The sequence below is a fragment of the Papio anubis genome, chromosome 5, assembly GCF_008728515.1.
Source record: "Papio anubis isolate 15944 chromosome 5, Panubis1.0, whole genome shotgun sequence".
Classification (NCBI taxonomy): Eukaryota; Metazoa; Chordata; class Mammalia; order Primates; family Cercopithecidae; genus Papio; species Papio anubis.
In genome coordinates, this window is record NC_044980.1 from 49,842,978 (window position 1) to 49,856,116 (window position 13,139).

At 39.3% G+C, this 13,139-nt stretch overlaps 2 protein-coding genes across 4 annotated transcripts in view; one reads left to right on the top strand and one right to left on the bottom strand.

The window, feature by feature from the left end:
- The window catches only part of DHX29 (DExH-box helicase 29), a 53,582-nt gene extending 47,459 nt beyond the window's left edge, over positions 1–6,123 (bottom strand). For both annotated transcript variants that reach the window (XR_002522548.2, XM_003899676.5), the window contains exon 1: positions 5,764–6,123. Coding sequence is in view for 1 of the 2 variants with exons in the window: in XM_003899676.5 (XP_003899725.2) it covers positions 5,764–5,944 (181 nt within the window). In the remaining variant the exon portion in view is untranslated. The remainder of the gene's footprint in view (positions 1–5,763) is intronic.
- Positions 6,123–13,139, top strand: part of MTREX (Mtr4 exosome RNA helicase) — a 124,869-nt gene continuing 117,852 nt past the window's right edge. The window contains exon 1 of one of the 2 annotated variants that reach the window (XM_021939365.2): positions 6,123–6,517. In XM_021939365.2, the coding sequence (XP_021795057.2) occupies positions 6,384–6,517 (134 nt within the window). In that variant the 5' untranslated portion in view covers positions 6,123–6,383. The remainder of the gene's footprint in view (positions 6,518–13,139) is intronic. The other variant, XM_003899677.5, reaches the window with a different exon arrangement.

Below are 13,139 nucleotides of genomic sequence, written 5' to 3' on the forward strand. Positions count from 1 at the left end.
TTCATGGAGCCCTTGGCAAACAAGTCTCAGGTTCCTTAGGACCTACTGAGCACACTTGGAGAACCACTGCTGTATAAGGATGATCCCAGGCCAGGTGTGGTGGCTCACGCCTGTAATCCCAACACTTTGGGAGGCCAAGGTGGGTGGATCACCTAAGATCGGGAGTTCGAGACCAGCCTGACCAACATGGAGAAACCCCATCTCTACTAAAAATACAAAATCAGCCTGGCGTGGTGGCGCATGCCTCTAATCCCAGCTACTTGGGAGGCTGAGGCAGGAGAATCGCTTGAACTTAGAAGGTGGAGGTGGCAGTGAGCCGAGATTGCGCCATTGCACTCCAGCCTGGGCAACAAGAGTGAAACTCCATTTCAAAAAATAAATAAATAAATAAAAAGAGAATGATTCCAGAATCATAAATCTACTTGCATGGTTTTTATACACCTTAAAATAAAAAAAGTATTTTTTCTACTTTGAAGACATTTAAACATTAAATGTTCTTATGATTTTAAAGTCAAAGACTTTACTCTCTGCTGGGTTACATTAAGTTCTTCGTTTTAAGATGGTAGCTAATATAATTAGATATTTTAAAAGAATAAAAGTTTTTGAGAATAACTACTCGAAATTAACTTGTACATGTGGGCAGTCTGAAAGAGAAACATTTGTGGTTCTCTGAATTAGTGCTGTGCTATAGTTATGTCGGAGGTACCCAAAGCTACCTGGCATATGTAAAAAGATAATAACAACTCTGGTATAGTATTGTTAGTTTCCTTATCTTCTAGTCTCAAACTTTACCTTAATTCTAGCAATCTCTCTCATAAATTCATGTCAACGGTCATAAAGGAGAGTATATATTTAGTAGTCTTTAACTATTCCTAGGGGATCTTATCAATTATAGTAAGCTTGTGAACAAATTTACCATGCAGTTTTAGAGGTCCCCAAATGCATCAAGAGACCCCAGTTATAACCCTTTTAAAAAGTTACAGATAGATGAGCAGTCCGTTACGAAGATTACACAGAGAAACAGTTCAAAGTTGATGTGTTACTGACAAGAGTAAGACTGTAAATTCCTTTAAAAATGCCAGCCTGGGCAACATGGTGAAACCCCATCTCCACAAAAAATACAAAAAAATTAGCTAGATGTGGTGGCTTGTGCCTGTAATCCCAGCTACTTGGGAGGCTGAGATGGGAGGATTGCTTGAGCCTGGGAGGCAGAGGTTGTAGTGACCCACTGGACGACAGAGTGACCCTATCTCAAAAACAAAAACAAAAAAACAAACTGGTTGGTTTTTAATTTACCCAGTTGAAAAGATTAAAGTAAATTCTCATTTGTCTCCTCCACACAATTCACCTAAGAGTTTCAACTGTATCACTTCCTTGAAATGGGCTTATACTGCAAACTTCCAGAGGGTAAATAAAAGAGCTGAATTTCTGAAAAATGATCAGAGAAATCAAGGAACATTCACTGGGCCACATTCACTTTTGCCAAGTAAAGTGCATAAGATTTATGACAGCTACTTTCCTTATTGCCCGGAGACTTTTACAATTTTTGATTTTGTGTTAAAGATGGTGGAAGTTACTGGAAATCTGACTGGAAGTAAGGATGTTAGTGTGCAGTATCTCCAAGGCAAAGTATTATGAATTCCAAATTTATAAATGAAAGGTCATGGGACGATGCAACATATATAGCTGGCTCTCAAAAATATTTATTACATTAAAGTTGAAGCATAGACAAACTGATTTCCTCAAAATGACTCAGCTAATTAAAAAAAAAAATCAACTAGAATCAGTTTCTTATTGCCCAATATTCTTTTCTTTTGCTACATATTCTTTTTATACTGTATTTTAAAGGAAAAAACAATGCTAATGACCCACTATGACTAAGACATTCACTTTGAGTTGTTAGCACTCTGATTCCCTTCTGATCAACAGTGTGTACACCTGCAGAATGGTTAATCAAGCAAGGTACCAAAACAGGGACTCTGGTGGTAAACAGATCCAGTCCCTGTCCTCATGGGGCTTATAATCTGGAACAGTAATATAATTAGTAAGCAACTAATTACTCAAATGAGTAATAAAGGGGAAGTGCAGAGTGCCAAGAGAATAGATGAGGGTGAACTGATGTAGTCTGAGCAATTAAGGCCTATGAGGAAGTACATACCGCCAGGGCCGCCTGACTAATCATTTTGAAATGTAAACCAGCTAAAGTTTCTCCTTTACTTAATACCAACACTGGCCCCCACTTCCCATTGCACTTGCTCTGGCTCCTTCCCAGACTTCCAGCCACATTTTAACACTTTCTTCCTTCACTCCAGCCACACAGCACTATCTTCTTACAACATGTCAAACTTGTTTCCACCTTAGGGTCTTTAGGCTTGTTTCTCCCTCTGCCACAAATACTCTGCAGATCATCTCAGTTTAAATGTTTTCAAAGGGAAGCTATTCCTATTCCAAACCAAAATAGACCCTCTGTTCTCCATTTAATCTTTACCAAGTCACCATTTTCTGTTCCTCATAGCACTTTTCCTATTTTGGTGACCCTAAAAAAAAAAATTATAATGGCTTTTATAAATTTGTGACATCCATTCCTCATTCTTATTCCCCTCTTAAAATTTTAAGCCTCAACTAGGTTCAAGAATTTTCAGAAACACAAGCCTCTTGGTTGGAAGAGAAAAATTACTGAACCTCTTATTTTGGTCTCAGTTATAACATGATAAAGCAGCTTAATTATAATTAGGCTAATGAAGTGGCACTTCTAAAGCGAAAGCACAGGAATGGAAAGAAGAAAGAAAAGAAAAGGCAAAGGGGAGGACAGTAAAAGAAAGATGGGGAAAGGTCTTGCCATTCCTGTAACACTCCAGGCTTGCATCTCAAGGCCCTTCTGTTCCCTCTCCCCAGAAGGCTCTTTACCCAGTCATCTGTGTAACTACTTTACCTGCCTCCTTTCCTCAAATGTCACCTTCTTATATGATGCCTTCCTTCCGTGACCATCCTATTTAATACTGAACCTCTCCCTACCCTCCTCCCTATTTGGCCTCTTCAAAAATTCTTTGATGAACAAATGAAATGAAAAAAAAAAGAGTGGTAAGAATACCCCAAATTGTGCAAGCCATTTGGTAATTTTGTACCTCTACGATAGAGGACAATTTTGACCAGCTGTGCTGTGTACAATCCTTCAAACTGGAAAGATAAGGAGGGATGGAAGTAGAGTAGAACCATTACATCTACATTAGGAACTACACAGAGTTGAGCATTTTTCCACTTTTTTTCTCCAAAATAGATTTATTATATGTTATACTATATATTAAAAGCACCCCAAAATAAACCCAAAAGTTATGTGCAAATTTAGTAGATAACCTCTAGTTTTTTTCTCTTGATTTCTTGGTCTTAATAATTCCTTTGAACTTTCCTTACCAGTTATCCAAGAAATTTTCTTCATGACAATATGCACAGCACTGGAGTAGATACTGGGGAAATGTTAACACATATCCATAAAACAGTTCCTACCTCCTGTAATTTTGTAGGATATATAAAATGTACAATTCTTTACATATCATAAGGCAAGACCTAACTATCAAAAAGAATGATTTAAACAACTATGACACGTCAGTTGTGAATAGCAGGAAGAATTCAAAAGGGAGTTGTCATTTCTGAAATGGATATTTTAAGGTTTTGGTAGACGATGTTAGGGACAGATTGCACACTATGAAGAAAAACATGGCAAGAATAAATATGAAGAAGAAGAAAGCCAAGAGCTCCATTTGGAGAAATGAAAACACACCAGATTTGCTATAGTTGAATAGAGGAAATATTAAAAGGCTAGAAAGAGGGTTTTAGAAGCTAGCTAAATGATTTGGACTTCATTACAAAGTCAGTGAGGATGCCATGGAAGAAAACAAGAAGTGTTACACGACCAAAGCAGCATTTCTGAAAGACCAGTCTGATGTTGATATGCAAGACCAACTGGAGGAAGCAAAATGAGCACAGGTATGGAGACCTATTAAAAGACTTTGTTGGTACTCCAGGAATTCACAGGTACCTAGACTAGGGTGTGAACTACACAAATGCAAAGCGAAATATGGAAAAACAGAAACAAGGAAGTCGAAGGAAAAGTTAGTTTGGGGAAAGAAGAGTAGTTTAGTACTAGCCCTGTTAAATTTGAGATGCTTGCAAAAAATAGGGTCAGAGGATCTAGGAAAATGTATAAATTGCCGACTTGAGCTTGAAAGACAGGCCATCTATAAAGGAAAAGATAGAAGTAATGGAAATAGATGAACACTCCTAGAAGGACTTTAGGAGTGAACTATACTGTCAAGGATTGACACCTTGAGAAAGGGTCACATTTTGGGGCTGGAGGAAAGGGAAGCCAAAGAATACAACAAATGACTATCAGTTCAAATAATTCACAGGAATGTCAGTAAAAGACAAAGGAAAAGTAAAAAAGCGGCTGATCCACACAGTAAAACTGCCACAGTTGTCAGGGAGAAATTCTATGTATTTGTAATTACAAGCATACTAACTCTGTAGCTAAAACACTACAATAAATTGCAAGGCAAATAACTGGTTCCACCAGTTCTAGGTAAAGGTCTGGTACCTGCCTACTTTTTCAGTCTCATCTCTTTTCCTCCTTTGGCAATGCTTTATGTTCTATGAATTCCTCAAGAGCCCTAAGCTCTTTCCTGACTCAAAATTTTTACACATGATGTTCACTATCCCCGCCTGGAATACTAATTTCGCCATGCTTCACAGAGTTAACTCCTTTTCATCCTCCTGATCTCAGCTTAACAGTTACATTTCCAGACACTATCCATGATACCTGCTCATCCCCAGAAAAATTAGATTACCCTGTTAAACTGTCTTCCCAGGCTTTTCTTTGTGGCACTTATCTATTATAAGGCTATAAATATGTCTGTGTGCGTTATCTGTCAGTTAATGCCTATCTCTGACATTAGACTGGCAAGCTCCATGAGGTGATGTCTCTATTTTGCTCATCACATTCCTCATATCTTATCAGATACATACTAAATATTTGCGTATATACACATAAATGCTCAGCAAACATTTCTTGAATATTCCAATAAGTACAAGCAAACAACCCCAGAAGAACACAACAGCATGTAATTGTTCAACTTTTGAGCTCAACCGTAATAGTGGCCTGCTCATCTGCAGCAGGAATCGGCCATCTACAAGTTGAGTTGTCAAATCAATTTGTTCAGTAAGCAAAAATACATGGCGGCAGAAACAAGCGCCGACAATTTTACAATAGGTTACACGTAACCAATGTGTAACCAGTGTGTATGTCCTGTAATTTTTATTAAGTACTGATTTTTCCAGAACGCATAGAGACACTAGATTGCTGCTGAAAATGATATGAAGAACAGACAGAAAATGGGGCTGGCTGGCACCAGGAGGTCAGGAACTCCACTCAGTACTCGTCTTTGCATTAGTGTAGCTAGCTGAGATGGTACTCAGGATGGATCCCTGCTGAAACAGAAGCTAATGCAATTATTTTGTTTTTAGAAGGGGAAAAAGTGTGAATTAAAAGGGAGATGCCAGGCTGCAACAGGGTTACTGTCAGAATTTTGGAGGCCCAAAGAGCTTCGACTTTTAATCTAAGACAAGGCTACCCCATGCGGAGCCAGCAGCCCGAGTGTTGGGAGATAGAAATGTTGGGCCCGAAGCTCCTCCCGGGTTCTAAGGTCCTTTCCTCAGGACAACCAGCAGGGTCTCAGGGCAGACAGCCAGGGGCTGGGGGACCCCTCGTACCTTGCTTGATACGGGGCTCCCTGGCGCTGGCAGCGGCAGCGGGGGCCGGCCTCGACACCGGCTTTTTGCTTTGGGCCTCCCCGGCAATTCCAGCCTCTGCAGATTTGGCTCTGGAAGCAGACACGGCGGCTCGGACCACCGCGGCCGCTGGAGCCTTGTGTTTCTTGTTCTTTCCGCCCATGTTGCAGCTGCGGCAGAAGATCCTTCGCGGCCCAGGCCCGGGCGTTACTACTACACAGCCGAAAGCTCTTCACATTCCCCGGCTCCGGGGCCGCCACCCTGAGCTTCGATCCGGGCTTCTCGGGCCGGGGCGACCGCTGCCTCGCAATTGGTCGAATTCAGCAGGCTCCGCCTCCTCGAGTCGCCAGCTGCCTGCCACACGCCAGGCTCCGCGAGCCACTCTCGCTCTTTAGCCACTGAGCAGCTTATCCACTTCTGGTCCGAAAGGAAGGGAAAGCCGGGGGGGAAAAAGAAAGGCGTCACGAGAACATTTTTGTTGGTCGTGCGACTCGACTACTTTTGTCTCCTGCGGGCCACTGTTGAACCTTCACGAGACGTCACCGTCTTCGGTCGCGGGGCATCGTGGGTAGGAGGGAGATTCGCTCTCAAAGCTCCGAAAGATGGCGGACGCATTCGGAGATGAGCTGTTCAGCGTGTTCGAGAGCGACTCGACCAATGAGGCGGGAACCAAAAAAGACAAGGAAAAGGACAAGGGGAAATGGAAGGGGCCTCCAGGGTCTGCAGACAAGGCAGGGTAAGGAAGAAGTTCTAGTTGTTGCTTTTTTTTTTTTTCTCGGTACTGGGGAAGAAAACACTACTGTCTTAGGAAGGAGCACGAGAAAGTAAAGTGTACATTCAGGGGCGTTGGGAAGTTAAGGGGTTCCAGAAAAAAGTTGGAGAGGGTGGAAGAATGTTGTTTCGGGGAAGCGGGGTGTTGGCGTTTTGTGATGTCTGCAGGCAGCGTGAGCTTCTGCTTCACTTCCCTTACGTCGATGTTACTGTTTCTATCCCCGTCTTCGCGGTTGTCTCCTGGGTTCTGTAGCCACAGCACTAGCACAACACCTGGCACATAGTCGTTAATACACAAAACGAATGATTGAGTAAAGGGTGAAAAAGTTAAGAAAAAAATGATATGAATTGATTTGGAGGGGAAAAGGCAGATGATAACATGAGACGGGAGAGACATTTAATCTCCAAAATGTGCTGGTTTTCTCTTCCGTAAAATGGAGATAATAGTGCCTACCACTGGTGGTGATGTGAGGATTCAATGAGATATACATGTAAAGTGCCTAACCATGGTCACCTAGCTATCACTAATGAATGTTAGCTACCGTGAGTTTATTGAGAAAAAATTTAAAAATTACTGGACCCTACCCATATGTTTAGACTGGTGCATACAGCCACCAGAAAGTGTACAGATCTGTTTATAGTAGAACAAGGAAAAGCTATTACTTAAACAAAGTAAGATGATTAGTTATCAATCAACAAAATATACTCTTGGCATAGTGGGGCCAGATATCCAATAGATGCTTGAAATTAAATTAGACATGATTTTACTCTCAAGGAATTTTCGGTGGAGGGAAAGAGAACAGGTACACATAAAAGAGTTACAGTGTAGGTGAGGTGATGAACTTAAAATGAATGGTATATACAATTAAGTGTTATAAAAGTACAAGAAAGGGAGATACCTATTTGTGACTTTCAGGAAGGCTTACATACAAGAGGATATTCTGAGTTGAGGAAGTTGTATTGTTAATGGTGCCAAGTTTGTTTCTTTGTTGTTAGGAACACAAATTGGGCAAGAGGAACTGTTAAACTTAGGGACTACAAGAGTTAAGACTGGAAATATACATTGGTTTGAGATCATGAGGGGCCTTGAATATCAAGCAGAGGAGTCTTGATTTCATTTTTAAAACCCTGTTGAACAAGGTGATTGGATAAGTAGAATGATAGTTTAGGAAAATTAATTTGGCAGTGGTTGGCAGAGTACTATAATAGTATAGAGAAAGAAAATGGACCCTCATAATAAGAAAGTAAATTAGGAAATTATGTTAGTTATCTGGTTGTAAAGAAAAGAACCTCAGCTCGGGCAGTGTCGGAGGAATGAAAAGGTACGAACATGGTAAGGAAAAGATGGACAGACCTTCGTTAATTAAGGAGAACAAAGGAAAGGAAGTCAAAAGATGTTTAATTTGCATTGCAGGGTGAAAAAAAGGGGGACGTTCAGAAGTTTTGATATATCGATAAAATTAATTTAGCTTAAGACAGTGTGAAGGGATGCTAGTATATCCATAGGAAAATGTCCACTGGGTAGTTTTAATAGAGTTTTGGAGAGTGACCAGGACTGGAGGTATATATTTGAATATCATTTGAATTGGTCTCCTTGAAGCGGAGATCCCTGTGGGAAAGTAAGTGACACAACACAGAACGTCTGGAGAGGGTACATAGCCTAAATGAGAGATTAGAGGCATAACAGAAAATTCTATCAGGAGTGTGAAATGTCACATAAGTGAGTGGAACAAAGTGGAAAAATAGTCTACTCGCATTAAGTTGGATTGGGAGAGTTTGGGGAGGCTTTTCAGAGAAAATAAGAAAGGAAGACCAATTATTTTTATTTTTTTCGAGACAGGAAGTAATAGTTGCTAGAGTGTTTGAATGGGCAACTATGATATGAAGACAATACATATGTAATTTACCATGTTAGTATATACTTTACCTCAAATTTGCTAGGGTAAAATGAGTTTGATTTGCATCGTAGTTGGGGTAAGCTGTTTAACAACCTTCCAAAATGAAAAGAGGAAATAAAAATCTAATTTACATTTAATTGTATTAGGAAATGAATATTAGAGAAGGGAAATAAGAAAACAACAGAAGAACATTGGTAGCTTAAAGGGTTTTGTTTACTACTAACACTTGTAGCAAGGTCCTCTAGGTATTTTTGAGAAAAAAAATCCTGGCCGGGCACGGTGGCTCATGCCTCTACCCACTTTGGGAGGCCGAGGTGGGCAGATCACCTGAGGTCAGGAGTTCGAGACCAGCTTGGCCAAAATGGCGAAACCCTGCCTCTACTAAAAATACAAAATTTAGCCAGGCCTGGTGGCAGGTGCCTGTAATCCCAGCTACTCAGGAGGCTGAGGCAGGAGAATCGCTTGAACCTGGGAAGTGAAGGTTGCAGTGAGCCAAGATTGTGCCACTGCGCTCCAACCTGGGCAACAGAGCGAGACTCCATCTCAAAAAAAGGAAAAAAAAAAAAAAAGAAAAAATCCTATTTGCTTGATTGCAGTAGTGTGATTCTCATGTGATCTGTGTAACATAGGAGGGCAAATCATGGAACTTCAGAGGAACTTGCCCTTTGTTTAGTATTCTAGACCAAGTGGATGCTTTTTAAAAAAATTATTTCTTTATCTTTTAGAGATGGGGGTCTCATTTTCTCATCCAGGCTGGAGTGCACTGGTGCTTAGCAGCTTACAGTAACCTAGAACTCTTGGCCTCAAGCATTCCTCCCCGCTCAGCCTCTTGAATAGCCAGGAGTACAGGTGCACACCACCATGTCCTGCTAATTTTTAAAATGTTTTGTAGAGACGGGTGTCTCACTGTGTTGCCCAGGCTGGTTTCAAACTCCTGGCCTCAAGCAGTCCTCCCACCTTGGCCTCTCAAAGTGTTGGGATTACAAGTGTGAGCCGCTGTGCACAGCCAGTGAGTACTTTTAAAAATAACTTTATGAGAATTATAAAACTATGTATATTGTATATAAAATAGTATGAAGAGCTTCATGTACCCATAACTCAGCTTCACCAATATCAAGTCATGGTCAGTCTATTCCTACATCTTTTTTTTAATCAAATGCAAGTTGTTTTTTTCTCCCTAAATATTTCAGTATTTATGTCATCCAACAAAACTAACAATAATTCCTTAATATCATTGAATACTAAATCTGCAGTGAGATGTCCCCAGTTGTCTCCTGGGTGTTTTTTCGATTATTGATATTTGAATCGGGATTCAGACAAAACCCTACACTGTTTTTATTGTTATAGCCCTTAAGTATTTTATGCTACAACAGCCTCCCTCTTTTTTCCTTCTTCTATTGATTTCTATTTTGGAGGGATGAGTGAGGGGAGAAACCAGGTCATCTATCCTGTGGAGTTTCCCACATCCTGGATTTGTTTTCTTAAACTGTCATTTAACTTGCTCCTGTATCCTCAAGTATTTTCTGTAAACGGTCCTCATCCCTAGAGCTGCATTTTGTGACATAATAGCCACTATCTTCACATAGCTGTTGAGCACTTCAAATATGACTTGTCAGAATTGAGATGTCCAGGGAGTGTAAAATGCACACCAGAATTGGAAAAGTTGATATGAAAATTGTAAAATATCTCCTTAATTTTAATTTAGTTGTAATTGAAATGATAATATTTTGCATATATTGGGTTCAATGAAAGATATTAAAATTTATTTCAATAGTTTCTTTTTACCTTTTTAGATGTGGTTATTAGAAAATTTTAAATTACATATGCAACTTGTAGCTTGTATATGTATGTATATATACTAGACTGCTCTGATCTAGTGGCTTGAGTAGATTCAGGTTCAATTTATTTCCTATTTCATTACATCATAATGTCTGAATAGTCTACTGTTCTAAGATTGACAAGTTGGTGAAAATAGTATCACCTGATCCCTCATCCACCTTTCACATGATGGCTTTAGCACCTAGTGATAATTGCCTAGGTTCATTACTTCACTAGTACTTGCACAGTGGCGATTTTCTGTTTTTATCATTTCTCTCTGCATTTATTGCCTGGAATTCACCTATTAAAAAAGGCATTGTCTCATCAGCTGTTTGTTTACCTTGAAATACAGTTCATAAAAGGCAGGATAAATGCTTGATCGTTTAACAATTTTTAAGGAAATAAGTTGTGCCCTAAGGAAGTTTCAGTGGTGACCAACATGGGTGTATGATTATGTTTAGTTTCTTGGTGAATGAGTGGATTTTTATATATTTACTCCTTTGCACTTATTTCTTCTTCTTCTTCTTTTTTTTTTTTAATCTTATTGGGGTATAGTTGAAGTGCAGTAAACCACCACAATCAAGATAAACATTTCCATCACCCTCAGGAGTTTTTTTGTGCCCCTTTTTAATACATCCCTATCGCCACCTATCTAGAACTTATATTTTCTAGAGTTTTATTTAAATACATAATGTATTCCTTTTACATGGCTTCTTTTACTCAACATAGTGCTTCTGAGATTCAGTCATGTGGTGTATATCAATAGTTTGTTTTTATTGCTGAATATTATTCTGTTTTACACATATACCATATTTGTTTATACCTCTGTTACTGGACATTTGAGTTGTTTCCGTTATGTTTTTTGAAACTTGGATTTCCAATGTTTTGATCAGTGAGCACTCTTTAGGTTGGCTCTTGTGTCTATTTGACAATACATCATCAGTCTTTGATAGCTTATGTGCTTTCTGGATTTTCTGGACTCACACTACACTTTCAGTGCCAAACTTGGAATCAGCCATATCTCTAAGGAGTCTCTAGTTTCTTGTAATGAGAAGTGTTATTTTGTGCTTAGGGTACACAATGCTACTGGATTTCATTGCTTTTAGGTTTTTACAGTACAAAGAACTAGGGAATCTTTGTTATAAAAAATAGAATTCATACTGACATTTCCAATACAATTAATATCACAGGGTTTTTATTTAACTTTTTGGAATTTTATAAATGTATCATTTCTAGTTTCTGTTAAAAATCCTCATTCCTAGGCCAGGCACATGGCTCATGCCTGTAATCCCAGCACTTTCTGAGGCTGAGGCCGGTGAATCGCCTGAGCCTGGGAGTTCAGGAACAGCTTGGGCAACATGGTAAAACCCTGTCTCTACAAAAAAAAAAAAAAAAAAAAAAAAATTAGCTGGGTCTTGTGGTGTGCATCTGTAGTCCCTCCTAGTCAGGAGGCTGAGGTGGGAGGATCGCTTTAGCCCTGAGAGGTTGGGGCTGCAGGGAGCTGTGATCTTGACACTGCACTCTTTTCTGGGTAACAGAAAGAGACATATTTAAAAAAAAAAAGAAAAGAAAATCCTCATTCCTGCTGACAATTACATAATTAAACATTTTCTTATATATACTTATAATAGTTTAAAAATAATTTTACTATTAATAAGATATTGAATGCAGTTGTGGTTCTTTTTGCCCTCAGGATGTATCATGGTAACAGTGAAAATACTCTGTAGTAGTTCTTTTCTCTAAATGTTTATGCCACTAATTTGATATTTCTTATGTTCATTTGTTTCAGTGTATTTACAGTTTTTAAGAATTGCTAAAAATTTATTTTTTAAGAAACTATGTAAAAGATTTTATAGTTCCGAAATCAAAGTTTAAAACAGTACATTCTTGCTTCCATCCTTGCCCCTTCTTCCATTTCCTCCCTCCCCTTTAGTTTTTGCTTTGTCTCATTTGTTTTTGAAAATACTGAATTGCATGTACATGTTTGTCTATCAGTTTTCTTCATTTCTCACTTCTTGTGCAAAAGGTAGCATTAAAAATTGTTCATCTTTTTTTACTTGATATTTTGACCAAGAGATCATCCTATATCAATATGTAGAGAGCTTTTTTTTTTTTTTTTTTTTAAACAGCTGCATAGTTGCAATCCTTCAGTCAATGTTCTCTGAATGGACATGGTATTATTTTCAGTCTTTTGCTGTTACAAATGATGCAACAATGTCTGTTTTGTACAAGTCTGTTTCATGTTGTTGTTGTTTGCTGTTTTATCTTTGGAATAGATTCTTAGAAGTGGAATTACTAGGTCAAAGAGAGTAACTAAGTAGGCATTTTTGCTAGATGCAGCCAAATTCCTCTCCACAAGAGATATACCATTTTGTGTTTTCAACAGTGTGGTAGCAATGACAGTCCCCCAGTGATGTTCATGTCCCAATCCCTAGAACATTTGAAATTGCTGGGTTACTTGGCAAAGGAGAAAGTTGCAGATGGAGTTCATGCTGCTAATCAGTTGACCTTGAGGTGGAGAGAGAATTCTGGATTATCCAGGTGGGACCAAAGTGATAACAAAGATTCTTAAAGTGAAAGAAGGAAGCTGAAGGGAGAGAACCAGAAAGACAGCAACAATAGAGGGGCTCTGGCTGACTTTAAAGGTGGAGGAACGGGGTCATAAGCCAGAAAATGTGGGTGATCTCTAGAAGTGGAAGTGGCAAGGAAATGGATTTTCCCCCAGAGCCTTCAGGTAAGAACACAGCCCTGCCAACACAGTACCCTAATTTTGGTCTTATAAAACCTATATTGCACTTCTTTCTTACTGAACTATAAAACAGTAAATTTGTCCTATTTTAAGCCAACCGTCCCCAACCTTTTCAGCACCAG